At 40.2% G+C, this 25,667-nt stretch overlaps 2 protein-coding genes across 5 annotated transcripts in view; one reads left to right on the top strand and one right to left on the bottom strand.

The window, feature by feature from the left end:
* The window catches only part of LOC118657345 (centromere protein P), a 255,966-nt gene that overhangs the window by 128,512 nt on the left and 101,787 nt on the right, over window positions 1–25,667 (top strand). The gene's annotated exons all lie outside the window — the stretch shown is intronic.
* Window positions 4,004–23,745, bottom strand: ASPN (asporin). Of its 2 annotated transcripts, XM_036311217.1 has the most exons (8): window positions 23,504–23,739; window positions 18,808–19,086; window positions 15,964–16,076; window positions 11,688–11,901; window positions 10,595–10,705; window positions 7,391–7,484; window positions 6,547–6,685; window positions 4,004–4,477 (listed from the first exon to the last, which is right to left on the bottom strand). In XM_036311217.1, exons 2-8 carry the CDS (start codon window positions 19,055–19,057, stop codon window positions 4,280–4,282), a joined length of 1,119 nt encoding a protein of 372 aa, XP_036167110.1. In that variant the 5' UTR covers window positions 19,058–19,086; window positions 23,504–23,739; the 3' UTR covers window positions 4,004–4,279. The 2 variants fall into 2 exon arrangements, with proteins under 2 accessions (XP_036167110.1, XP_036167111.1); XM_036311218.1 differs by lacking the exons at window positions 6,547–6,685; window positions 7,391–7,484 and having other exon boundaries at window positions 4,292–4,477; window positions 23,504–23,745.

Below are 25,667 nucleotides of genomic sequence, written 5' to 3'. Positions count from 1 at the left end.
GGGGTTAGTGCAGTTTCTGTAGCTGGTGCTGTAAGAACAGAAGTGCTGGGCCCTGAGAGATGGTGTCTGAGGGCAGTGTGGAATGTTATTTCAGGACCAGGACCGCAGGAGCACCTTGCAGATCTCCAGTGCTATGCCACCCCGATCTTCTCCTGTGCTTCCACAGGCCCTGAGTCTCCTTCCCTCTCACAGAGCCCGGCTGAGTGCCCAAGAGCCAGTCCCTGTGCGTTAGCCCTTAAGAGCACCCGGGACTCAAGCAGACACCCTCCTGTTTCCAGTGGACAAAGTCCCTCCTTGTTTTTACTACCAGATGCTATGCAGGCCCTTCTTCCTGGCCCTGGTGCTCTGGTTTGGCCAGGTGTGAGACCCCACTTTCCTCCAGGGAGTGCTTTTGCAGCCCCAGTATTTCTCTGGCTTCACAGCCTCTACCCCTGGGTGCAGGGACCAGCCCTTTCCCCGTCTCCGCCTATCCTACCAGTCTCTGTGTAGCTTCTTTTTCCCAGGCCTTTGATACACTCCTGTTCAGGTGTCTCTCTGTTGTTTATTTAGGTTGATTGCTGTAAACTTTAGCTGTAACTCAGGTTTGGCACTGGGAGGAGGTGTATATTGCTTTCACCTAATCTGCAGCCATTTTGGAATACCCCCAAATTGATTTTTTAATGATGTTAGTTTTATTGACTTCAAGTGATTTTCTAAAAGAATAATGTTTGGGTTATGAATTCAATGATCATTTTTTATTGTATTCAGAGGAAATAGGGCTAGATGGTCATTGCGATTTTTTTTTTCTGTTTTGAATTCCTTAATAAACCAAGTAAGTTGTAAAAGTTTGCTTTCAAACTTTAATGGCTTTCAAAGTGGGTAGTAGTTTGTATTTATCATAAGATGGATTTATAGCAGAAAACTTTAGTGCAGGTTTGGTTGTTTATAATTTTTAATAGTGATTTGTTTTTTGTAAAATTATAACCAAAAAGGTTAACAGCTATTGGAAAGAAAAACAGAAACTTTACCTACAGGAAATAATTGCCGTGATTTCAGGAATAATTTCCAGTATTTAAAAAGTTTTTCTGTCTTTTCTTTTTAGAAAAAGACTAACTTAGTCATTCTAAGCTCTACGACTCAGATCTGTTTAGATGATTTTAACCTTAACATTAACCTTATTCATTTCATTATTAACTTTAAGAACTATATCTTTTTTTTTATTGTCTAAAGTTTTACATATGTCTCCTTTTTCCCTGATTGATACCCCACTCCAGCCATTCCCACCCCAGTCAAGCCGCCACCGCCCCAGTGTCTGTGTCCATTGGTTATGCTAATATGCATGCGTACAAGTCCTTTGGTGGCTCTCTAACCACCCCCCCCTCCCCTGCCATTTGTCTCCTGATCTATTCTTGTTCTTCAAATTATGTTGATCATTATATCCCACAAATGAGTGAGATCATGTGATATTCATCTTTCTCCGACTGGCTTATTTCGCTTAGCATAATGCTCTCCGGGTCCATCCATGCTGTTGCAAATGGTAAAAGTTCCTTCTTTTTTATAGCGGCATAGTATTCCATTGTGTAGATATACCGTAGTTTTTTAATCCACTCATCTGCTGATGGGCACTTAGGTTGTTTAAGAACTATATTCTTAATTTCAGTGAACATTTATTTTACTTAGGTTCTATAAGTGCCATGATATCACAGTTTTATTTTTATGGTATATTGCAGAAAGCTATTGGAACTTTAGAATATTCGAATTTTAGAATGATTGTCATTGTATTCTTTTTTTTTTTTTTAAGGATTTCATAGCCTACAATTTTTATTGTCAGTCAGTAATTGTTCAGTATAATAATTACTTGTGTTTTAAGAATCTTTTATGATTTGCAAAGCATTTTCACATATATTTTTATTATTCAGTTCTCATAGCAACAGAATCTATCAGTATTGTCATCCCTACACTTTAAAATGAGGCAACAGTTTCAAAGAGATTGAGATTTGCCTAAGATTTAAATGGAGCTGCATTTCTGGTTATATTCTTCCAACTCAGAGCTCTGTATCCTTGGATTGTTTCTGTTATATCACTATAATTTACCAAACAAACATAGCTGTTTTTAGAAATTAAGTAAATTTCTTTTAAAGCAATAATTCTCAACCAGCCCCATTCTCCCCTCTCCCTCCTCGCCACCCTCCACACACATTGGCAAGTGTATGGAGAAATTGTTGGTTGTTGCACAGTGGGCTGGGGTTGCAGATGCTACTGGCATCCTGATGAGTAGAGACCAGTGAACTGCCAGACATTCTGCAAAGGACAGGTGCCCCCTCCCCCCAGGGTGTGATCCAGCCCAGAGTGTCAGCATTGCCAAAGTTGGGGGTCTCATGAGCAAGAACAAGGCCTGTTTGCCCGTTCTTGACCTGGCTATCCAGGCACCTTCTTACATATCTGTAATGTTTTCTACTCCTCCCGAATTACTTAAAATCTAATTTTTGAGATAGTTTAATATAAAGGTGATTATATTTCATATATTTCGTAAATTGGGATATTTCAGTACTGTTATTAAGAATAAGCATTGCTAACAGAATAGTCATGGGGGGATGAAAAGTACATCATAGGGAATATAGTCAATAGTATTGTAGTAACTATGTATAGTGTCAGGTGGGTATTGGAAATAATTGGGGGTTTACTTTATAAATTATATGATTGTCTAACCATTATGCTTACACCTGAAACTAATACAAAATAATATTGGATGTTAACTGTAATTAAAAAATAAAATTTAAGTAAAAACAAAAGAATAAGCATTGATAACTGTGCTAAATATATTATATATAAACTAGAGTTTTCTGACAAATAGTTCCCAGGTAGGAGAATAAAAATTAAACCAAAGCACAAATGTTTTATTTCAAACCAAAATTTTAATGTTTATTTGATTTTCTAGTTTTACTTAATGTAGGCTGAATGCCAATAAAAACTATATAAAGTACTCTTAAGTTTTATTGAGAGCATTTAGTTTCTGTGTTTCATTTAATGCTCTGCCTGTTTAGTTATGCCAGGTGTGTTTTTTAGAATCATCCAGTCTGTGCAGAATTTAGAGTGACTAGGCTCTTCCAACCACGAACTTACAGAGGGACATCTCAGAAGTATTCCTTCGTGTTGTGGTGACAATGCTGTGCAACCTAACCACTGACATACTGTAACAGCTTAGAATAACTGTGATAATAGAAAATGTGAGTTTCAGAGTTTACATAAGCACTGCACATTTCATAGAGGTTTCATAACTGAATAATAATAATTAAAAAAGAAAAGCATGTGCTGTAGCTCAAAAACCAGCTCAGTCTCTGTCGAGTTGGTCCTATGCACTTACTGATGATTTTATTAGAAAGGATTAGTTTTAAACATAAAGACAGTAAGACTCTAAGACAGAAGTTGAATACATGATATCAATCCATACTTTACCATTATTGGAAATATTACAGTATTACCTAAGTTATTAAAGAAAGAATGGGAATAGTATACTGTATTCTTCATATCAGTGTGCTTGTTAATTTTATTTTTTTAACAACAAATGAAAGAGTACAGATTTGCTACATCAGGCATCCCGTTTATAGTACAGTTCTTTTGAAAATATAAAGGGTATCCCAAAATTCACACAAGATTTGAATTTTGCGTGAGCATTAGCAACAACAAAAAATAAAAGCCTAATTTTACTTGGTTCATTGAATCAGATTCTAATATCTGTTGCCCTTTGATTTCAATCCCTTCAATTTGATAAGCATTACCAAGTACTGTTATGGCCCAGGAGCAGGGACAATGAAGACCATGGCTTTGTATATGTGCCAGCAAAGCAGTGGAGGCCATTTACCTGATGAGCTATTCCATACATAACCCTATACTGTATACTTTATGAATCAATAAAAAATACAATTTTTAATTATAAACCTGTGTTTTCTATCAAAATTACTTCTTGCGTGAATTTTGGGACACCCTTTACTTGATAATAAAGTGTTAAATACTGAATGTTTTATTTTTTTGAGAGAATATTTAAGCATGAGATTTATGCAAAATCATTTGTGTGCATAAGAAAACTGCAATTGATGCTGTTTCTCTTAATTTAGATGTATCAATAGTTTTGCAAAATTCTGATGAAATTTTTTGTCCTAAAGTAAAGTCACTGGATGTACCACATGGGAATAGATTTTTGCTTCTGAGCATAATACCACCATTATTAATAGAGCTCAAGTATCCTAAATGTAACAGCTTTTAAATTTTATATTAAATGGACATTATTCATTGGTAATTACTACTTTCTGAAGTTCCCAAGCTGAACACTCATTCTACTCGAAACACAACGAAATGTTGCTGGTTGTATTTCCCAGTACTTCATCGGGTTCTTGAATAAACTTATTGCACTGTATAAAGATTTCTTCATCTTTGGCACTGTTGGGCAGAAATCATTCACTCCCACTTTCGTAATTGAATTCGAATGAAGGAAGATTATCTGTTGTAGTAGGAATAAGGATGGAGTTAAAATACATAGTAAATGTGAAAAGAAGATAGTCTATTTTTAGTTCATGGGTTTATTTTATACTGACAATGTATTTCACTTAAAATACATGTACTCACTTATGCTTGTTAAATACTTAATTTAACAACTCGGGTCCATGCGTTATACACAGAAGTGCTCTGTGTGTGAAGTGTGGCGTCAGACTCACGCCGAGGCCTGGAGCACTCGCCTGCTCGGCACCACTCTTCTCTGCACAGCTGCACGTGTGTGTGGGTCGCCTCAGTGCCATATTGGCAGCAATGCGTTTAAAGTGTTAGACACGAACAGAAGAATGGGATTTAATGCTTTAAGAATTAGGCTTGCAATGTGAGTGTGAAGAATTGTTAGCATTTTATGTGATTAAGGGAAAGAATTATAGAGCCACTTTTTTTGTAAGTTTGTTTTATAGAAAAAATATGTCTGTCAACATCTTAAATACATATCTGAAATACATCATCAATAGTTGAATCTTTATTTGCACCAATGGACAAAATACAATTTTATAGGCTGTGTATATGTCTTTAAATTAAAATATTACTCAGAGTGGACAATATAGAAACTTTCCTTCATTCCCTTAACATCCCTTTAAATTCCTTCTTTGGTCCTTTTGGGGAACTGAGATTTCTGGGAAGTAAAAACAATCTACTTAACTGACAGCATTTGACAGCATAAAAAAGTAGGAGCCTTTTGCTGGACAAGCTAAGTGTTGGTTCTGGCTGTTAGGCATGAGAACTCGAGGCATTACTAAAGCCGTTCAGTTTGGCACTGAAGTCCCTGTGCCCTGTGTCTCAGGGATTCTGTGACGATGCTTTCTGAGCTGTGCATTTCTCGCAGCTCTGTCAGTGCGAGGGGCTGTTTCCCCAGCCCTGGTCTCACTGGGAATGGGAAGCAGTGCTGGACAGGGTCTGTTGTGGACATTCAGGCCATTATGACTTGTGTTCTTCTCTGTTTGTGTTATAATTTTATTCGATGTTTAAAATGCTAGCAAGATTATGGGTAGATTTAAGAGCTTCCAAAGCTGGGATCAGAGCTATGGAGTAAGTAGGCAAAGTTGGATGGGGCAGCTCAAGAGAGGAAAGGCTCAGGCCATGCTCGCTGGTTAACAATAGACACTGAAATGGAGCATTTGAAAAATTCAAAGCAAAAGTGATAACCTTGAGATGAACACCTACATATAGCACTTCCATATTGATGGCTTGTATCTGACAGGAGTGTGGGTAACAAAACTTGTCTAAAGATAAATAGGAAAGAAATCTAGAGGCAAGTAGCTCAAAGCCTAGCTTTGGTGTCCACATGTTTTTGCTTCTTGGAAAATGAGAACATTGTATATTATAGCAAGGAAAGCATATGAAGAAAATGGGCTAAAGTGAAGTGGGGTTAAATAGGGATTCTTTATTTGAGGTCCATAGATGAGAATTGGGGAGATCTGTGAAACTTTTAAAATTCCGTGCAAAATATTGTCATTTTTGTTCTTGGGAATCTCTATATTTGATTCTCCAAGGACTCCTCCCTCATAAGTTAGGAGTAGTCAAACTAGAGGGGAAAGATTTCTAATAATGAAAAACAAGAAATGTGAACCTATGATGTTCCAAATACAGACTTTTGATTTTATATTCTTGCCTTAATTTTTAAAAAAGCATACACTTCTAATCTAGCACCGCATTGGTAGTGAAAATACATAGGACCTTGTCCCCAGGGTCTGCCTTCATGAAATGTTTTCAGAGTGAAAGGATATGTGATTCTACTTGGTTTCCTCCCGCCCAGTCCTGCCGTTACAGAGCCACTGCTATCCCAGAACCCTGAAATTCGTTGTCCCTCTGCCACTGGGCCTTAGTCTCCGCAGGAGAACGGGCAGGATGGAAATGGGCACCTGCGTGTACTAGTGATGTTTCTGTGGAAACCCTTCTCTCATGCTCTCTTCCTTGACCCTTGCTACTTACTTGGTCTGTGCTTTAGGTACTAATAAGCTTCATAAAAATAAAGAAAAGCACGCATATCTACAAACCACAGGTAGAATGTTTTACCTGGAGGTATTTCAACTCCTGTAATCCTGAAGGGATTTTTTTTAGTTTATTGTGTTCCAGGTGTATTTCTCTTATGCGTGGTATGTTAGCAAGACTCCCATTTTCAATATCTGTGATTCTGTTGTTTCCTAGGCCCAGCCTAAAAATGATATAAAATTCATCAACTCTTAAGCAGATAGTGTGATAAATTCAGCTCAAAACACAACTGAGTTAGAAATATAAACCTTTCCTATTTATATTTATATTTGTGTTCAGAGAAAGGTATTTCATGGTTTTATTTAACAGCCCTCTTCACTGTCAGAAAAATCTCTATGTAACTTATATTTTTAAAAAGGAACGTTTGAAAAGTGTCATCTGCCCTGGCCGGCTTGGCTTAGTGGTTAGAGCATCGGTCTGCACACCAGAAAATGAAGGGTTCAATGCCTGGTCAAGGGCACGTACATAGATTGCAGGTTCCAGGTTCGATCCCTGGCCCTAGTTGGAACGTGCAGGAGGCAACCAATCAATGTATCTCTCTCATATTGATGCTTCTCTCTCTCTCTCTCTCTCTTTCCTCCTCCCCTCTCCCTTACAATCTCCCACTCCCTCTAAAAATCAATGAGAAAAATATCCTCACTTCTTGGGCGAGCATTTTTAAAAAAAAGTAAAGTGTCTTGTGATTCTACTTGGTGCCCTCTTTTATCACCAAGACAGAGTAGTAGCAGTTCCTTCCAGTTTTCCCTTCACACTCTCCAGTAGCATCAACAATAATCTTCATTAGGTCCCTATACACATTCTCCAGGAAATTTCATGAATATTCATCATATAGACTACCACTTGCAAGTAGGATTTGGGGAACTTTTACCTTTGCAGATCTTTGTATCGTTTAAAATCCTCGAGTTCCACATTTGAAATTTTATTATAATCTAAATGAAGCTCTAATAAAGTTGATGGTAGCTCTAATGATAAGGAAAGAAATGTATGTTAGATCAAGTAAGATCAGCCTTATTGGTTATTTACTTGTTGAGATTCACATTATAGACTTAGGTAATTTTTTAGGGATCTGTTGTTGTTTTTTTAAACTTTTTATTATGGAAAATTTCAAACATATACAAAAATGGAAGCTAGTATTATGAACCACCATGCTGTTGCCAAGTTTCAACAATTATCTTAATTTTTCCAATCTTGTTTTATCTACCCCATTAGTTATGGATTATTTTTTAATTGAATTTTTGGGTGACATTGGTTAATAAAATATCAGTTTCAACTGCACAATTCTGTAATACAACATCCGTGTATTGTATTGTATTGTGTGTTCACCACTCAAAGTCAAGTCTCCTTCTGTCACCCTCTTTCACCTCCCCGCTCTTCCCCTAGTCATCACCATACTGTTGTCTGTGTCTATTAGTGTTTGTTCTTTTTGTTTGTTTGTTTTGCTTAATCCCTTCACCTTTTTCATACAGCCCCCCAACCTCCCTTCCCTAATTATTGATTATTAAAAACAATTGATTTGGTTTTATTCATTTCCCTAATGATCTCAAATATATTGTTGATTTGTTCAAGTCAGTATCCTAATAAAGTTTATCCAAGTACATTTATTTGGTTCTTAAATCTGTTCTCCTATTACATTCTCCCTCTTCTATTGATTCGTTTCAGATATTGATTGGTTTGAGATATGCATTTGTGGGTTGGGCTAACGACTTCCACAAGGTAGTTTATCATGGTCCTCTAGCCCCCTTACTTCTTAGGATCTAGCAGTTAGATTTAGAGTCAGACCAGATCACACTCAGAGGAGCCCTTTCCCTGATTGTCTGAGCAGTCGTTGGTGCTGCTGGGTCCATTACTTCTGTAAGAACGGGAATATGGGCCGCTGTTGTTCCTCAGTGGTAGAGCATCAGTCTACAAACCAACAAGTCATTGTTCGATTCCCGGTCAGGGCACATGCCCAGGTTTTCGGCTCCATCCCCAGTGGGTGGTGTGCAGGAGGCAGCAGATGTTTCTCTTTTATAATGTTTCTATCTCTCTATCCTCCTTTCTTCTCTCTCTAAAATCAATAAAAACATTTAAAAAAAAAAAAGAATGGGAAAATCATGATGATTTTCCTGATTTTGTCATTCTTTAAGCATTAGGTGGAATTCTTCTCTAAAGAATTTTCCTTATTTATTTACTGTGTGATACAGTTTAACAGAAAAGGCAGCATAAATGCTCAGTTCTTTCAAGAAATGAATTAGTACAATGCCCAGTGGTGACCAGTGAATTTTTTAAATATTACTATGAACACGTGGTTTTTTACTCTATTTGATATATTTGGTCCATTACAATGTTTATTCTTTTCAATTAGCAGTAGTTTCTGCATAAATCAAGAGAAGCATCTCCCTCTTTTTTAAATCCTCACCTGAGGATATTTTTCCATTGATTTTTAAAGAGAGTGGAAGGAGGGGGAGAGACAGAGAGAAACATCAATGTGAGAGAGACACCCTATTGGTTGCCTCCCACATGTGCCCTGACCAGGGCTGGGGTTTGAGCCTGCAACTGAGGTACATGCCTTTGACCTGCATTGAACTTGGGACCCTTCAGTCTGCAGGCCAACGCTCTTTCCACTGAGCCAAACTGGCCATGGTCAGCAAACTGCGGCTCGCGAGCCACATGCAGCTCTTTGGCCCCTTGAGTGTGGCTCTTCCACAAAATACCACGTGTGGGCATGCACATACAGTGCGATTGAAACTTCGTGGTCCATGTGCAGAAGTTGGTATTTTGTGGAAGAGCCACACTCAAGGGGCCAAAGAGTTGCATGTGGCTCGTGAGCTGCAGTTTGCCGACCACTGAGTTAGGGCAAGAGAAGCATCTCGTAATTGCTTATTCTGCCAGTGCCACCTGGCCCATGGCAGTTACTCTCTGAATGCTTGCACCTTCTCTTCTTCAACCTGTGTGTTCTGACCCCAGGCCTCCCCAGATTAATTGAAGCTGGAATATAAGATAGTAACCAGAAAATTAAATTAGATTTTATTTTATTCTATGTCGGACCTGGTATTGTATGTAATACTTAGTATTAAAAATGTAAAGTATTATTTGTCAAATAAGGGTTTTAGTTAACTCGCTGAGAAAGGTGTTCTATTTTTCAACTCTTGCTGAAACATTTCCTTCCTATACTGGTGGCAAAGACTGATGAAGGTAGTTAAAACATCCTTATAAATATCAATATTCTTCATGGCTGAGTTTATGTTGATTCCAGAATCTATTCTGAAATTTAAAAGTAAATAAACTAGAGAGCAGGAAAATAATTCTAAACTGAGAGTGTTCTAATTTCTTGAATTCTGATTAGTTGAACCTAATTACATTTATGAAACAACTACATACTCACTTCAATATGTAAGAGAAAAGGTTCTCTTTTCAAAGACTTTATATATTAGTTGAGCAAATGCATACAAAAATCACTGGAAAAAGTTCACAGAGTGTGCTAGCCTACTCTAGAATATTTTATAGCAAGTCAAAGAAGAGAAATATCTGCTCATGTGGAGGAGGCAGGGAAATTTCTTGGGTTTGTAGAACTTAAGGGGACTTCTCCCTAGGCCTGGAGAAGGTAGGTCACCAAAATGAAAGGTGTAGGCTCTGGAGGATAAGTGAGCAAAAGTATGAATTTGGGTAGAAGCTCATTGACTGCCAACAAATATCAGCACACTTTTATACAGGTATTTCTATTCCTGTCCTATCTTCAAACAAGCCTCTCCTCCCCTCCACACAATACCATTTATTATAAAGTATGGTTTTCCAAATGCAAAGGAAGAAAACAGTTTCACTCTCTTTATGTTAACTTGTCAGGTATGGTAAGGACTTGTTCATCCTGCCACAAGGGGCAGTGATGGTTGAATTATAACATTTAGGCAGTCTGCCTTAACATTTTGTTGTTGTTAATCCTCACCTGAGGATATTTTTCCATTGATTTTTAGAGAGAGTGAAAGAGAGGGGGAGAGACACACAGAGAGAAACATCAATGTGAGACACATCCAGTTAATGGTCATTTAAGGATGGCATTAAAAAATACGTTATTTTACACAAAGTGAACACAAACCTTTAGGAATTGAGGTCAGTTTTGCTTCTGCGATTCTGACATGGAACACTGTCAGCCCTTCAAACGCCCCTGGCTCAATCCCATTGCTTTCGAGAGGGTTTGCACTCATTTCTGTGGGGAAACGACATGACTTAGCGGGTGGAGCCCACCCTGCAGGGATGCACATCCCAGAAAGCAGGTGCGTGCTAGGCTGTTCACTCAGCGTGTCTGCTTCTGTTTCCTTACTTCTCGGTCAGTCTCAGAAAAAAGACTGCTTTGTAGTTTGGACCACAATAACAGGTTTACCATTTTGCTTTCAATTACTAAATCAATAATTTATCATTCTCTTCCAACCATAAGCATGGTCAAGGATTCATTGTAGTAATATTACAGTAGAAAAAAGATCAGCCTTCATATAATTCAAAATATTTGTTTGCCAGTGTACATTAATTTGTTAACTAAACTTTTAAAATTATTACTCAATAAGAATTGTTGCTTGATTAACAGAAAAAATAACCAAGGAAATGCCAGTAAGTGAGGCTATTTGGGAAGGGCAGGTACTTGGCTGAATTAAAGTGCATAAGTGAATAAGAATATTGGTTGGGAATTTTGAATGGGTGTTGGATGGGGAAATGGCATGGCTATTCCATGGGTGTAAAAGAAAAACAGAGTGGAATTTAAAATGTACAACAAAAACAATCCTTAGCTCAGTAATCTTAAAGCAGTTAATGAAAAGTTAGATGTACATTCCAGACAGTGTCTGAATGAACGTTCTGTGCTGTATTTAAGCAGTTTGTTCAGTACATTTAGAATAAATACCACCTTTGAATTTAATGATTAACAGATTTCACTGATCAGGGAGCCGTCAGAAAACAAGAACTGTGCTACTTATTTAAGAGAGAAGCCTGGGAGCCCGTGTGTGTTACAAAGGCATCTTTCAGTGCCATACAGGTTTACTTTTTATTTGATTTGTAAGTGGCTTATCTAGGTAAAGAATATTAGATTCAAAAAATGTTTAGAAATTATCAGTCTTAAAGGTAAATAAGGATAAAAATCTCTGCCTCTATGTATTACTTATCATTTCTAAATGTCTCATTTATTTGCAAAAACTTACCCAGAACATGTAAAGCATTCATCCCTTTGAATGTTTCCTTTTGTATTTTCTTAACCTTATTATCATGAATTCTGAGTTCTGCTAATGACTTAGGAAGATTAAGTGGTATTTCATTTAGTTGATTGTGGGACAAATACAATCTTCTCAACTTCTTTGTGGTTTGAAAGGCTTTGGGGTGTATCTTTGTTAGCTTGTTGTTGTTCAGGATCAAAGCCTAGAAGAAAGATAGAAAGTTGCACCATATTAGGAAGCAGATTAACCTGCCAGTATACTGAGTTGGAAGAGTGCAAAGCTTTAATGAGTGGTTTTTGTGTCTTTGGTTTATTTGAGGAGATGATGTGTTCACATGGTTGAGGCCCCTCTAGTTTCCACTTCTCTTTATGGCAGTGGTTGGTAGTATTATCTTTATCTTACCTTAGAATTGGTTCACTCTGCAGAATTCAGTTTAACCTCACTTTTGTGTTACCTACTCTTTACCATTTTCCCCAGAATATAGACCCGTCGGCATAAGCTCCTACAAAGTGCCCTCAGACGTATTTCAGATACTGGGGACATAGTGGGCATCCAGAGGAATGATTCAACCCTTTCTCAGTTCTGCGGGACGTCTCCGTGTGACAAGGCCGCATCCCTTAGAGGAGACAACAACCTGATAGTAAAAACACTTGGAGCAGGTGACTCTGCCTTCTCCACCGCCAGCCCCTTGTGCCCTGTGGAGGGTGTTGGCTGCTATGATCTGGGTCCCCTGGGACCTGGGAACTTCAGAACCCAAACTGGGAAATCCTTGGCAGCCAGGACTTGTCAGTCACCCTAGTAATTATTTTCACTTCAAAATGAACATTGCTTAATCCTTATTTTACTGCCAGGTTTTTGCAAGTGTTTCCCCAGGGGGAGGGCAGGTGGTGTAGCATTCCTTAGGCCTTTATCCCTCTCTGCTACCCAGATCCTCCCATGCTTTCAGGCGGCAGCTCTAGGGTCATTCCTCTTATGAATGTTGTCCCTAGTCCCATTCTACAACAACCTTCCTGTGGTTTCCAGACTGAGTTAATATGCCTTTCTGTTGTTATTCATGTTGTTGGTATTGCACAGAAGAGATACAAATAAATGCTTTGACAGTTAAATCCTCTTTATTGTTATGTTTAGCTATTTCCCGGTAGGCACTTTGCTTCTCCCTTTCTGTCTCTTCTTTCAGACATCATCAGTGCTGCTAGAACTTTTACCTGAGAAAAGGTAGGGCTAGGACAGGGGTGGGCAAACTTTTTGACTCGAGGGCCACAATGGGTTCTTAAACTGGACCGGAGGGCCGGAACAAAAGCATGGATGGAGTGTTTGTGTGAACTAATATAAATTCAAAGTAAACATCATTACATAAAAGGGTACGGTCTTTTTTTTTTTTTAGTTTTATTCATTTCAAATGGGCCGGATCCCGCCCACGGGCCGTAGTTTGCCCACGGCTGGGCTAGGAGAACAAATGAAACTACAGTTGTTACCAAATGGTAACGTGTCCTCCTTTCTGAATGCATGATGCCAGTTATAACTTTGTTCTCTTTTCATTTGGTTACAGGTTACACTGCAGTGTGCAGTCAGGCGAGAGCCGGGGGGGGGGGGGGGGGACGACGGGACAAAGGGGGCGGGGGGACAAAACAACTTGATGAACCTTCACTCAACCCTTTGAGGTCAATTTAGCAAAAATTATGTCTTTCCTTCTGGTGGTGAGGAAATGGGCACAGTGCAGACAAGTGACTCGCCTGCTCTCCTGACTGACCCGCCTGCCTGCCCTCCAGTCTCCCTTCCTATCTGTGCACTTCCTGTGTCTGCACTGCCAAGAGCCCACAGGGAATGTGTGCCTCAGGCAGGTCACATCTGGGTGTGTTCCCCTCCCTGGGGAACACATGCCCTTGTCAGAGCTTCCTAAAAGGGGGTATACGGAGTACAAATGGGGTGAGAGTTTTGATGGCATGCCATCAAATGCTGCCCCAGCAAGTCAGGTGAGCAGGTTGTCTCCAGGTGATTTGTACTTTCAGGGTTGGCTTTCATATAATAACTAGAGGCCCGATGCTCGAAATTCATGCAAGAGTAGGCCTTCCTTCCCCTGGCTGCCGGCACCAGCTTCCCTCTGGCACCCAGAACCCTCTGGCTGCCTGCAGGCAGGGCTTCCTCCGGAAGGATGTCGGTCTAATTAGCATATTATGCTTTTATTATTATAGATTCCAAAAGGGGCAGTTACAGAGCCCTACCCAGTGTAGCTCTGGCTTCTAGGGAAGGCCAGACAATGAGAAAAATATAGCCTTTTAGAAGTAGCCACTATGATGAGTGTGGCTGTGACAATAGGCTGGAGGTGACCTTTGAGCGCATGTGTGTGTGTGTAAGGATCTCACTCACTCTCTAATGCTGTGTTGTTCTTGTGTAAGAACCACGAAGCTAAACAAGTAGCTGAAGCATAATATAGAGAATTCACAGGATATCTAAAAACATTTTTATTCTCTTTACACACAGGTACTGATGACACTGTAATTAAATAAGTGTTTTGAGATATGTAATGTGCTCACAGGTCAAGTATAAAACATGTGCTCTGCAGCAGTACTTTGTCCAGTCTGGAAACACTGCGCTGGTGGCAACCATAGTGAATGGCTGTATGCTGGCACTAACATGGACTCACTCATCTGGTCTCAATGACTGTTCTGAATTCCACCCCTTTTACACCTGGGCTGGGCTTAGAAGGTAAGCTGCCTTCCCAGTGGACACTTCTGAGGGAGCCAAGATTTGAGCACAGTTGTGCCTTACTGTAGAGCACTGCACTCACCCTCCAATACAGTGCCCCCTCAAAACTGCACCCTAAGAGACCATCAAGGCGCCTAAGATGGCTTTGCCGTCTTCTTATTCTTCCTTCCAACACCTTGACAGGACTACATGTGGAAGAAGTCCCTGGAATACTCCTAAAGTGCTGACAAATTAAGTTTAAAACTTTTTATGGTTTTGGTATTAAATATGACATTAAATATTCTTGTGGTCATATAGTTGATAATAGGTTAAGAAGTGGTAGAAGCATTCATAGGCTCTATTTCCAACTTATGAGGGTAGAATGATGGCCTTGCCATCTCCACAGTCTCTGTGGTCTGTCCTGAACAGGCAGACTGGATGGATCCTGGGTGGAATCCATTGTGCCATTTCTGTTTCTGACTGTCTTAATATTTAAGTGACACCTTGGTTATATGATAAATATATGCACTTCCAGTTTCTCTCTCTCTCTCTCTCTCTCTCTCTCTCTCTCTCTCTCTCTCTCAAACTGTGGTATGTATGGGCTTAACCACATCTGAGCTGTCTGCATGGTACATTTGAAAGGCCCCAGGAGCCCAGATGTTGGAAGTGCAGAGAAGAGACTGACTTTGCAGGGGGCTGACCTGGCTCCCTTCCAGGCAGGTTTGGGATGAGGACTGAGCAAGAGAGCCTAGTAGAGAGCACCCCTCTTGGTGCCTAGGACAGGACCACCCTGATCTTTTAGCTGAAGGAGGTAACAGGCTACTTGAATGGCAGCAGGAGCCATGTGGGCGTGGTGCCTCTGACTTCTCCTCTAGCTTCACTCCAGCGCAGCATGAGGATGGGGAAAGTAGCCTGGAAGAGCAGAACTGGCTGAGCGCCGTGCTGAGGGGAGAGGGACACCCTATGACAGTGCGGAGTCAGGCTCTCTCCAAACTTAATTACAAATTAAATTAGAAATTTTACTTGCCAAAACCTAGAGTCTCAAAATGTAAAAATTAGAAATAAAAATCTTTTAAATCTTAGAAAATGAAAATGTTAATAAGTACAGTAAAGATTTTTTTTTTTAAATCTTTCAAGGTCTAGAGAAAAAAGCCATGAAAATATATATTGTCATTTAGATATATTGCATGTGGCACTATTAGACATTTATGGTGCCTTTAGTCAATTGGTTTGGGTACCCATTTCGTTAACACTGTATGCTAATAAGTTCCTGTAAATACTCATAATGTTATTCATGTTAGTGTATAGTGACTGTGACTACCTAAATGGATCATAAGCTCATTTAAGGACCATTTAGTTAATTCTTATCCCACTGCCTTTCACCTGATTGTTTTCAGTAAACATCAGTTGAATTAAATTTATAATTTTTCATTAACCAGAACACCACTGAATAGCCAAGTTTCTGTTCTCCTTCACGCAGAAAAGTTAGACTTACTTACACAAACACAATACGAGGATTATTTTAGCAGTGATAGAGATTTTCACGTAAATATTTGAAAATATGAGCATATATTCTTACATAAAGTGAAGTGAGTCCTTTAAAATCATTTTCTTTGATTTCCTTAATTTTATTGTTTTGAAGGTCAACCATTCGAGTATCCAATGGAATGTTGCTTGGGACAGAGGACAAGCCTGAGAAATAAACAAACGTTAGATGTACACTCTTTGCTTAGAGGAGATGGCTGATATGTTAGGCTGTGCACTTGTTAAAGTCCATGGTTACCATTAATAACAGATGACTTAACATGTAACGTATGACAAAAACATTGTGTTTTGGAAAGGCCTAGACCTTTCCCAGTCATTTATCTTTACGAGATGTCTGGCTGGTCCAGCCGTCACCGCTGGACTGCTGCCTGGGGCCCTGGCCTGGAAGAGGCTCTAGGGAGGCTAGCTTCTGTGGGTGCACTTTGACTGAGGAACATTCTAGTTCTTTGTAAATTTTTGGTATGTTGTGCTACTAAATTGGAGCCTATGGGTTTTGATCATTTTAAGAAACTACATCTTCTTTGTGTAGGTACTCAATAAATATTAATTCAATTATTTTTAAAAAGGCTTAAATGATTTTTCCCTCTTGAATTAAAAAACAAAAAACAGCTCTAGCCGGTTTGACTCAGTGGATAGAGTGTTGGCTTGCAGACCAAAGGATCCCAGGTTCGATTCTGGTTAGGGCTGGTGCAGAAGGCAACCTCTCTGTCTTTACCTCCCTCTCCCACTCTTCCACTCTCCCTAAAAATCAATGGAAAAATATCCTCGGATGAGGATTAAAAAACAACAACAAAACAAAGAAACTAGCAGAAAATTACCAGGAACTGTAATGGTGCATGTCTTCCTTACTTATTTTGCTTTTCCTAGATGGCTGAATGTACCCAACCCTGCTCATTGTCAGACTTTCCATACAGTAGTTATCCTGATGAGTATGGGGTCTTTTATTTTCCTCATATTTTATTGTTCAAATGTAACATGTAGAAAAGCTGAAAGAATTTTACAGTGAAAACCCATATTCTTTTTTTACCGTCAGCATTTTACTATACAAACTGTCCATCACTTCATCTTCTTTTCTGCATTTTAAAGGGAGTTTCGGATGTTAGTACAGTCAGTGGAGCTATCCTTACTCCTGAAGGGCAGTGTTACATTTAATAGCCTCGCTGAGGACTTCAGTATCTAAGTCTTGTGACTATGAATAATTTCACAGCCTTCTTTCCTTACTTTAAGGTTGACAACTCTTTTAAGAAGTTGGACCATAGATAGGAAAAGGGAAAAGGGGTTACTAACGTGATGGGCTAACAAGTTAGCATTTTGTTAGATGATTCTGGTTTGAGAAAATGAAGTGGAAGGTCTTACAGGAAGCTGGGCGTTCTGCAGAAGGGCCTGGTACCACGGCTGCTGACAAGCTTCCTCCCACCCTGCCTCTGATGAAATTAGGAGGGCTGAAAAGAATTCCATGTTCTGAGGGAGAAGAGTGACAGGTACCCAAACGCTTTTCGTTGTCAGTGTCATGGGGAGGTGCAGTGTCTGCTGCTAATGGTGAGGTGTCATGTTAAGGTCTGTGCCAGTACAGATTTCGTTCAGTAGATTTTTATTTTATAAGCTAATGTTCAGGGGAACACTATTTGCAGATAGCTGCCTGTCTGGAGGCTGGTGGTTTGCAGCTCTCTGATGACAGGCTTGTCCTGGAGCAGAGCTGGGGAGCGGCTAGGAAGGCCTTGGCCTAAGGATGCTGTGCTGACGATGCGCATCCTCATAGTCATAGCCACGGTGAGCCAGCCCAATTCACACCCAGCGGTGTCAATGTTTCTTGCCTGGGATGCAGCTTAGAAATGACAGTACATTCTGATATTTCCTAACTATAGCCGTTTCTCATGACAGGGTCTGTCTCAGCCTCTGAGTGTCTCCTTTCTGCTGCTCTTCCACACTCTTGCTGCTGTGCTTCCAGACTAGCTTTTCTCAAACATCACTTCATCTTATCATCCCCATCACAGCAATGCCAAAGGTAGAGCTTAAAAATCGTTTCTTTCTAACCTATATATTCCATTAAGATTTTCCCACTGTTCCTAGTTCATAATCTTAACGAATGCTTTTTGTTCACCTCTCATACTGTCCCTTAGTAGCACACTTGTTAAAGTCTCTGGAGTGGATTGCAACAAGCTTTGGCCAGTGCCCAAGTGCCATAGCCACAGGACGAGGCACCAAGTGCTCAGACGCACTCTGCCAGCGGCTCTGATGGTCCCGGCCCCTGTGGAGGGGTGCTAGACCTTGGCTTCCTGAAGTGTGACACATTTGAGTCACCCCTCTTTTGGAAATAGCTGAATGCAGCAACTCTTCATGTAAATCCTATCACATCCTCTTTTTGAGCAGGGTCTGAGTGTGCCCTTCTATTTGAGATCACATTAAAGTATTAAAAAAAATACAATAGCAGAGAATTACACATTTTTAACAGACTTTAAAAAGTAATTTAGTTCAGCCACTTCTTGTATAGACACTTCTATACTCAAATCACTAAAAACAAATAGGGAATTGTCTTGAAATGAGAATTCACAACTCTGTAACCTGTTCATTGTCCTGGACAGTTGATTAGTTTTTTAGTGTAGAGTTTTACTAGAAAGCACAATCTCAACCTTCTGGTACCCTAAGGTGAAGAAACTGCAGTAACATCCATTCCTTCTGAAGGAAATGAAATTGAAGCATTTTGGTTCAAATTTGGGTAGAGAAGTAAATGTTTTATATATGAAATTCTCATGGTTTTCCTCTGATTTTCTAGATTTTTAAAATAAGTTTGCATGTACTTTGTGGTTTGTTATACTTTTCAAAAATTAAATTTTGTCAGAATAGCATTGTTCTCCAAAACACGTTGACATGTTCTTACCTAGATCAGAACAGTGCACAACTCTTGAGTAGCATTGGCACCCAAACGGACATGTTGGAAGCAGATCGAATGGGAAGAAGGGGTTAATTGGCTCTCTTGTTGGAAAAAGAGAGTTGTCAACATCACCGTCACCATCACCTTCATCTTCCATGTCCTTCAGCATCATATTCTTCAGCGTCATGTATGAAGGACGAAATAAGGGTTTGGCAGAGCACAAAGCCAAGAAAACCAGGAGCACACACTCCTTCATGTTGTCTTGTGGACAGGGCCAGTCTAAGACTAAGTAGACATTGAAGATGAAGTTAACAGTGAAACACAATTCTGCAACTGAACTTGTCTCAGAAGTGCCATTCTTGTCCACCCGAGAGTAAATTTTGCAACCTTTTAGAAAGCAGTTCAGCAATATGCATTCAAAACTTTAAAAAGATCTTTGTTTTTCATCCAGTATTTATGCTTTTAGAATCTAATCTCAGGAAGCAATGCTAATGTGCATAAAGATGTTCATTATAGAATTATATATGACTAGAGTCCTGGTGCACAAAATTTGTGCACTTGGGCAGGGCGTGGTCCCCTCAGCCAAGCCTGTGGCGCCTTGCAGTCCAGGAGCCCTCAGGGAATGTCTGAGGGAATGTCCCCTTAAGGGGAGCGGGCCTAAGCCAGCAGTCGGACATCCTTAGCACTGCCGCAGAGGCAGGAGAGGCTCCCGCCACTGCCACTGTGCTCGCCAGCCGTGAGCCCAGCTTCTGGCTGAGCGGCACTCCTCCTGTGGGAGTGCACTGACTACCAGGGGGCAGCTCCTGCATTGAGCGTCTGCCCCCTGGTGGTCTGTGCGTGTCATAGCAACTGGTCATTCCACCATCGGGCGAAACCGACTCCCTGACATCCCCCAAGGGGTCCCAGATTGTGAGAGGGTGCAGGCCAGGCCAAGGGTCCCCACTGGTGCACAGTCGGGGCTGGGGAGGGACGCGGGAGGTTGGCCAGTCGGGGAAGGACCGCAGGAGGGCTCTAGGTTATGTCTCACTCTGTCCCGATCGGCTGGACCCCAACAGCAAGTTAACCTACCGGTTGGAGTGTCTGCCCCCTGGTGGTCAGTGCACGTCATAGCAACTGGTCCACCGGTCGACTGTCTGCCCCTTGGTGGTCAGTGAACATCATAGTGAGCAGTTGAGCAGCCTTAGCATATTATTAGCATATTACACTTTGATGGGTTGAACCACTGACCGGATGACCGGACACTTAGCATATTAGGCTTTTATTATATAGAATAGCAAAAAATTAAAAATGGCTAAAGGGAAATAGTAAAGTGAAATACGGTATATTCTTGAAATACTTTGTTACTATAAGGTATTTTCACAGCCCCAGCCAGCTTGGCTCAGTGGATACAGCATCAGCCTGCGGACTGAAGAGTCCCGGGTTCAATTTCCGGTCAAGGGCACATGCCCAGGTTGCGGGCTCAATCCCCAGCAGGGGGCATGCAGGAGGCAGCCAATCCATGATTCTCTGTCATCATGGATGTTTCTCTCCCTCTCCCTTCCTCTGTCTGAAATCAATAAATATATATTTTTAAAAAAAGATATTTTCACAGATGTTTAAAATTATGAAATATTATTTTTAAAGGAAAAACAAATATAAAAATTTATACTTAGCAAACAAACAAAAACCCTGACACAAATATATCTAATTGATGATAATCTCTGGGTGGTAGAATGATGAATGACTTCTTGTGTCTTTTTCTCTTTTTACTTTTATAATGAACAGTAAGTGCAACTTTTAAAAAAAATTGATTTTGAGAGACAGAGAAGAAGGGAGAGGGAGAGAGAGAAGCATCAGGGTGACAGTGACACAGAGGTCAGCTGCCTCCTGCATGCCCTCCATTGGGGGTCAGGGATTGAGCCTGCAACCTGGGCAGGTGACCGGGAATGAAACCAGCTACTTTTGAGTGCACAGGACAATGCCCAGCCAACTGAGCCACACATCTGGGGTTGATAGGAAATTCTTTATGTTAAAACCAAGAATGTCTTCTGGCAAATTTTTCTCTCTTTACTAATTTTGCCTTCTATTAGCCATGTAAAATTAATCTTATATTTTTGTATTCTTATATTCTGGTTACTTCAAAAGAGAAGTCAGGCGAACCTTGATTCCACAAGGAACTCACCATTTACAGCAGGGTGGGGAACCTTCTTTCTGCCAGGGGCCATTTTTATATATAAAACATCATTCATGGCCACACAGAATTATCGACTTAAAACTAACCTGCTATATTTGGTCAAACATTTAATTAACTCACCCCTAATGCTTTGGCAGGCCCAGACCAAATGATTTTTTGGGCCTATGGCCCTTGGACCAGACGTTCTCTACCCATGATTTACACCCCATCTGAGATGATACAGACTTGATAAAGTACAAGTGATTGTCGACCCTAAACCTTAAGTCTGTTTATCAGTAGAAAAATATGGAATGTCCAGGAGGGAATACTGCATAGTAATGTTTTCCCCCTATTATTCAGAAAGAATATAAGAGAATATTCTCATTTAATATGATGTGACTTTTAGTTGTTTGTCCTTATTTTAAGTTTTGAGTGTATTAATATGGCTTAGGCTCTTGCTTGATTAGTTTTGAAGGTATTTATATTGTGTTACTTATAAAACTAAAATTTGTCTTGTTCTTAGGAAAACTCAGTATTTTCCCAATATAGACCAGTTTTGCCAGAGTTTCTTACTCATGGAGAGCTCTGGATTTTGGTTTCAAGTTTCCCTTGATCAGAATAATATTTGGAATGTGATTTCTGTGCTGATCCTGGTATTAACGGAGCTGTGGCACATAGAGGCTCCTCCCTGGCCCTCTTTGCCTTTGATGAAGCCGAGGCCAGCCTTCTCACTCCTGCACTGCCCACCTACTGTGTGGCTTTTGCCAAGTCCCAGGCCCACAGTGACTTCCAGACAGTAGTAACCAAACTGTCCGAGGAGAGGCCAGGCTGAGAAGTTTGCCCAGATTCCCAGGGTTGGCAACGGACCTAAGAAATGTCTTTCTGAAATTGCAAAGGCTCCTGTTTTCCACTTCAGTGTTCCACAAACTTGGAATGGAAAATTTGTCTAAGTGAAATGGTATTTCCTGTCAGACACTATTATTAGGGAAATACGTTATTGCTTTTAAATCCCATGCATGGCAGCTTTTCCCTTTGGCTGAAATATTTTTATCAGTTCACAAGTGCCAGTATATCAGTGTTACATAACATATTCTGCACCTTCAGAGGTGGAATCCAGACTAAATTCAGGTATAAACCAGGTCAGTTAAACATCCAAATATGCATTTGGAATCTTATTCACAGCACCTTTTGGTCATGGAAACTGATACTTTTAGAGACTAGACTTTCCTTAAAGAAACAGTTAACTTTACCTTAGAAGTATAAATAACATCTGATAAAAGAACTTGTTGGCTGCTTTTCCAATTTTTGTCCATCAGTTTTTCAATGCCTTCTAGTAACCTAGCTGCTGTCTTAAAAAGCAAAAACTTCTTCATTTTTCTGCCGTTCCCTATGGTTCCTTAAGACTTGTGCTTATAAATCAATCTGTTTTGTCTCAAATCTTAGATCAAGTATAAAATATTCTGTTTTAATATTTTTAATATGTAGTCGCTAGTTGTAATAGAGGCCTGAATGTCCCCTCATCTTCCCAGCACTACACAATGTTGTGAAATATGGGAAACAAAATATCAAGATGCTTTTGCATATGTGTGGGCTTTGGATTTACTTTTTTAAACTATTCAGTGATTCTTGGTGGGATTAAGTTTTAAAAGTACTTTATATTTTTTAGAGAGATCTAGACCCCTCAGGTTTCTCTGTGATTTAATCCTACACATGTGGCCACCGTTCCTGGTTGTCACACCTCTGAGTAGGTTAACAAGAAAGAATGCTCTGCTCTATTTAAATTATGAGGAAATAGAATACCAAACACATTGTTTGATTTTCTTAAATCTAAGATTTAATACAAAATTTACTTTGGGATGGGACAAAAGAAAACTTTGTTTTAAATTCTGACTTTACGGATTTTTGTGAAAAGAAGTTCCTAATTTTTTATGTTGAATATAGAGCTAGTTAAACTGTTGCTGATCATTATTCTTTCTTGAAATTATATGGATTTCTATTTTTACTGTACAGTGCCATTTCATCACCTAAGGATAAGGAAGATATTTATCAAGGGAAAATATGAACATTCAAATGTGTAACTAAAAATGAAATTTGAATAATTCATATATTTTTAAATTCATTAGAAAATATAGTTTTACATTTCAAAAGAAATATTTACTATTTCATTTAATGTATTTGTGATATTCTCAAACTTCCTTATCATTAATTATTAAGGTAATATTATTTTCCTAAAAGAAGATACAGATGTTTGTTTAAATGATTTTTTACAATTAACTTTGTTAGCATTTATAGTAAAGCACAATGATAGTTTTTCACTTAGCTGTAAAAAAAAGTCACAATTATATTGAAAATAAATTCATTATATGTAAAACAAAAAGCTAGAGTTATTTTAGGTTGCTATGTAATTAAGTACTGATTTTAAAGAAATTAAACTTTAAACTTTATCCTATAATTTACAAGCATTTATGTTAATAATATTAATGTCCCCTTAGTATCGACTATAAGGTAATTGTCTACTGGTACATGAAAAAAACCCTCATGAAAACATACCTTGTAAGAAGAGAGCAAGTCCTCAAGAAAGTCGAGTTCCCCAGCATGTGCCACTTCTCTGCAGGGATGTCCTCATGTACGCTGCAAGGAGAGGAGGTGTCACATGTACAGAGGACCGTGTGGCTGCCCCTGGGGTAAGCTGCTTCCACAGATTAGCCCATGTTAGTGCTGAGAAGCAAGATTAAAGCTTGTTACTGCTCATGTGTTTTCCATCACTGTTTGTATTGTAGCCAAGACTTCTAGCTAAACTCTAGACGTCTACTGGAAGATTCTGAAGAAAAAGAGTGCTTAATAATACATGGCAGCTGGCCACTGAAAGTACATGAAGTCATTCAAGAAATCCTGATTTGAAAAAATACTTTATGAAATTCTTAAAGGAATGCTTACAAATTACAAATTTAAAAATTACCCTATATAGTCCAACAAAATATTTATCAACCTTAGTAAAGAAGATAAACATTATTGAAGTATAAACCCAAACTCCAAGTGTATCTGAGACAGGAGCCATGCTGTTGTTTCCTTCTGTTGACGGAAGCTACTGCAGAGAACATACTTCTCAAGATTTCCTTTCAAAGCTTTTAACCCTCCTACAGGCATGCTGGGAACTGCAGAGCAGGCCCTGTTAGTGCCCCAGGTCCCAGCCTGCGTGTTCTGATATGGCATAGACACCTGGATCCAGGTGACACCTGCTTGGATTTTCCCTTTTCCAGAGAGTATCAGCTGTTTTTTAGGGAGGACTCTGGAGCAGAAAGATGTCATTCTCGGAGAAGAAAGGCACTGTTAGCATACCCTTTCCCACTTACCCTGAGAGAATGCCCAATTCCTATATCAAGCAAGGCACATCCTTCCAGAGAGGACATTGTCCTCCATCCGCTGAGAAAGCCCTCCAGTGCTGCGATGCTGGGGTCCTGGCGCTGCCCGGGGTACTGGCGTTCAGGCCTGTTCTCACAGCGAGCCTCCAGTCAACTGTTTGTTCTCCTGCTGTAAAGATCTGACCATCTTCTCCCTCCTCCCAGAGAAATGGCAGCTCCAGCCAGAGAGAGAGAGAGAGAGAGAGAGAGAGAGAGAGAGAGAGAGAGAGAGAGAGAGAACGAGAACTGTGGCTCAGGTGTGTCGGGTGGCCAGCCCCACCCAAATAAACTACCCTTTCTTGGGTCTGGAGGTGGACCGTCCCACACACAGGCCCCAGGAGCCGCGGCTACCTGAGGGTGGCGGCTTCCGGTTTCGTGAGAATGCTTATGTCCTGTTGATTCAGTTATGTGTAGTTCAGACATGGCTCTTGTTTTTGAACTAAACATGTTACCTTGATGAACTGGGAAATCGTGAAAGTTGAAGGGATTTTATTAACCTGAGTTCCTGAGGCCCTTGGGCATAATCATATTTGTTATGTACAATGTTTTATTTTTTAACTTTTAGCTGAAGTATATATGACAAAATATAAGCACATTATAACGGCACCGCTCAACTTCACAAACTGCACCCTGAGCAAAACCGCAGCGCGGCCAGAGCCTTCCCAGGCCCAGAGGCCTCCTGGCTCTCCACACGCAGCCCTTCCTGGCGTCACGGGTGCAGGGCAGCCAGGCCGTGCTTTCTCTTCTGTGTCTGCTTTCTGCATTCAGCGTAAGGTTTTTGAGACCCCTCCGGGTCCTTTGGGTTAGCAGTTATTTGTTCGTTTTCATTATTGTATGGTGTTCTATTGTGTGAATATGCCACAAATTACACACTTGATATATAGTCAGTGGGTTCTTTCCCATTTGTAGCGCGGCTATGAACATTCTTTGTCTGAGGCTCATGTGTATGAAGTTTTGTTATGTGCAATTGCTGTATTTAAAAGTTCCAGCTTCTCTTGAAAAGTAAAGTTTTGTCAGTGTGTGCCACCTCCTTTTACCAGGCACCGCTGGGCTGGGGTGGAGTAGCAGCTCTTCCTCTCGGTGCAACGTGTGCCCCACTCTCTGCTTGGCCTCTGGAGGGTGTCCATGCTGCTCTCCTTTCAGGCCTGTCCTCTGCACAGCTCTTCCAGGTGGGTTTCTGCCTCTGCCTGCAGAGCTGGGAGCACTGTGGGAGGTGGTTTTTGTAAAGGTGTGTTACAGCCATTTTCTCTCCCCTCTCGTGAGCCCTAAGCATATCTTCCTCCAGCATCCAGCTTCGCTCTGGGCAAAGGGCT

The sequence above is a fragment of the Myotis myotis genome, unplaced genomic scaffold (assembly GCF_014108235.1).
Source record: "Myotis myotis isolate mMyoMyo1 unplaced genomic scaffold, mMyoMyo1.p scaffold_m19_p_52, whole genome shotgun sequence".
NCBI lineage: Eukaryota > Metazoa > Chordata > Mammalia > Chiroptera > Vespertilionidae > Myotis > Myotis myotis.
The sequence above is the reverse complement of the archived record's forward strand: the minus strand, read 5'-3'. Positions and strand labels throughout refer to the sequence as shown.

What these genes read in the sequence shown, in the direction of transcription:
- ASPN (XM_036311217.1), bottom strand. Translation starts at nt 19,057, where the DNA reads ATGAAGGAGTGTGTGCTCCTGGTTTTCTTGGCTTTGTGCTCTGCCAAA. An exon ending in GAATGCTTTACATGTTCTGG is followed by an intron (nt 10,706 to 11,687) that starts GTAAGTTTTTGC and finishes GTTTCCCCACAG; the next exon opens with AAATGAGTGCAAACCCTCTC. An exon ending in AGGAGTTGAAATACCTCCAG is followed by an intron (nt 4,478 to 6,546) that starts GTAAAACATTCT and finishes CTACTACAACAG; the next exon opens with ATAATCTTCCTTCATTCGAA.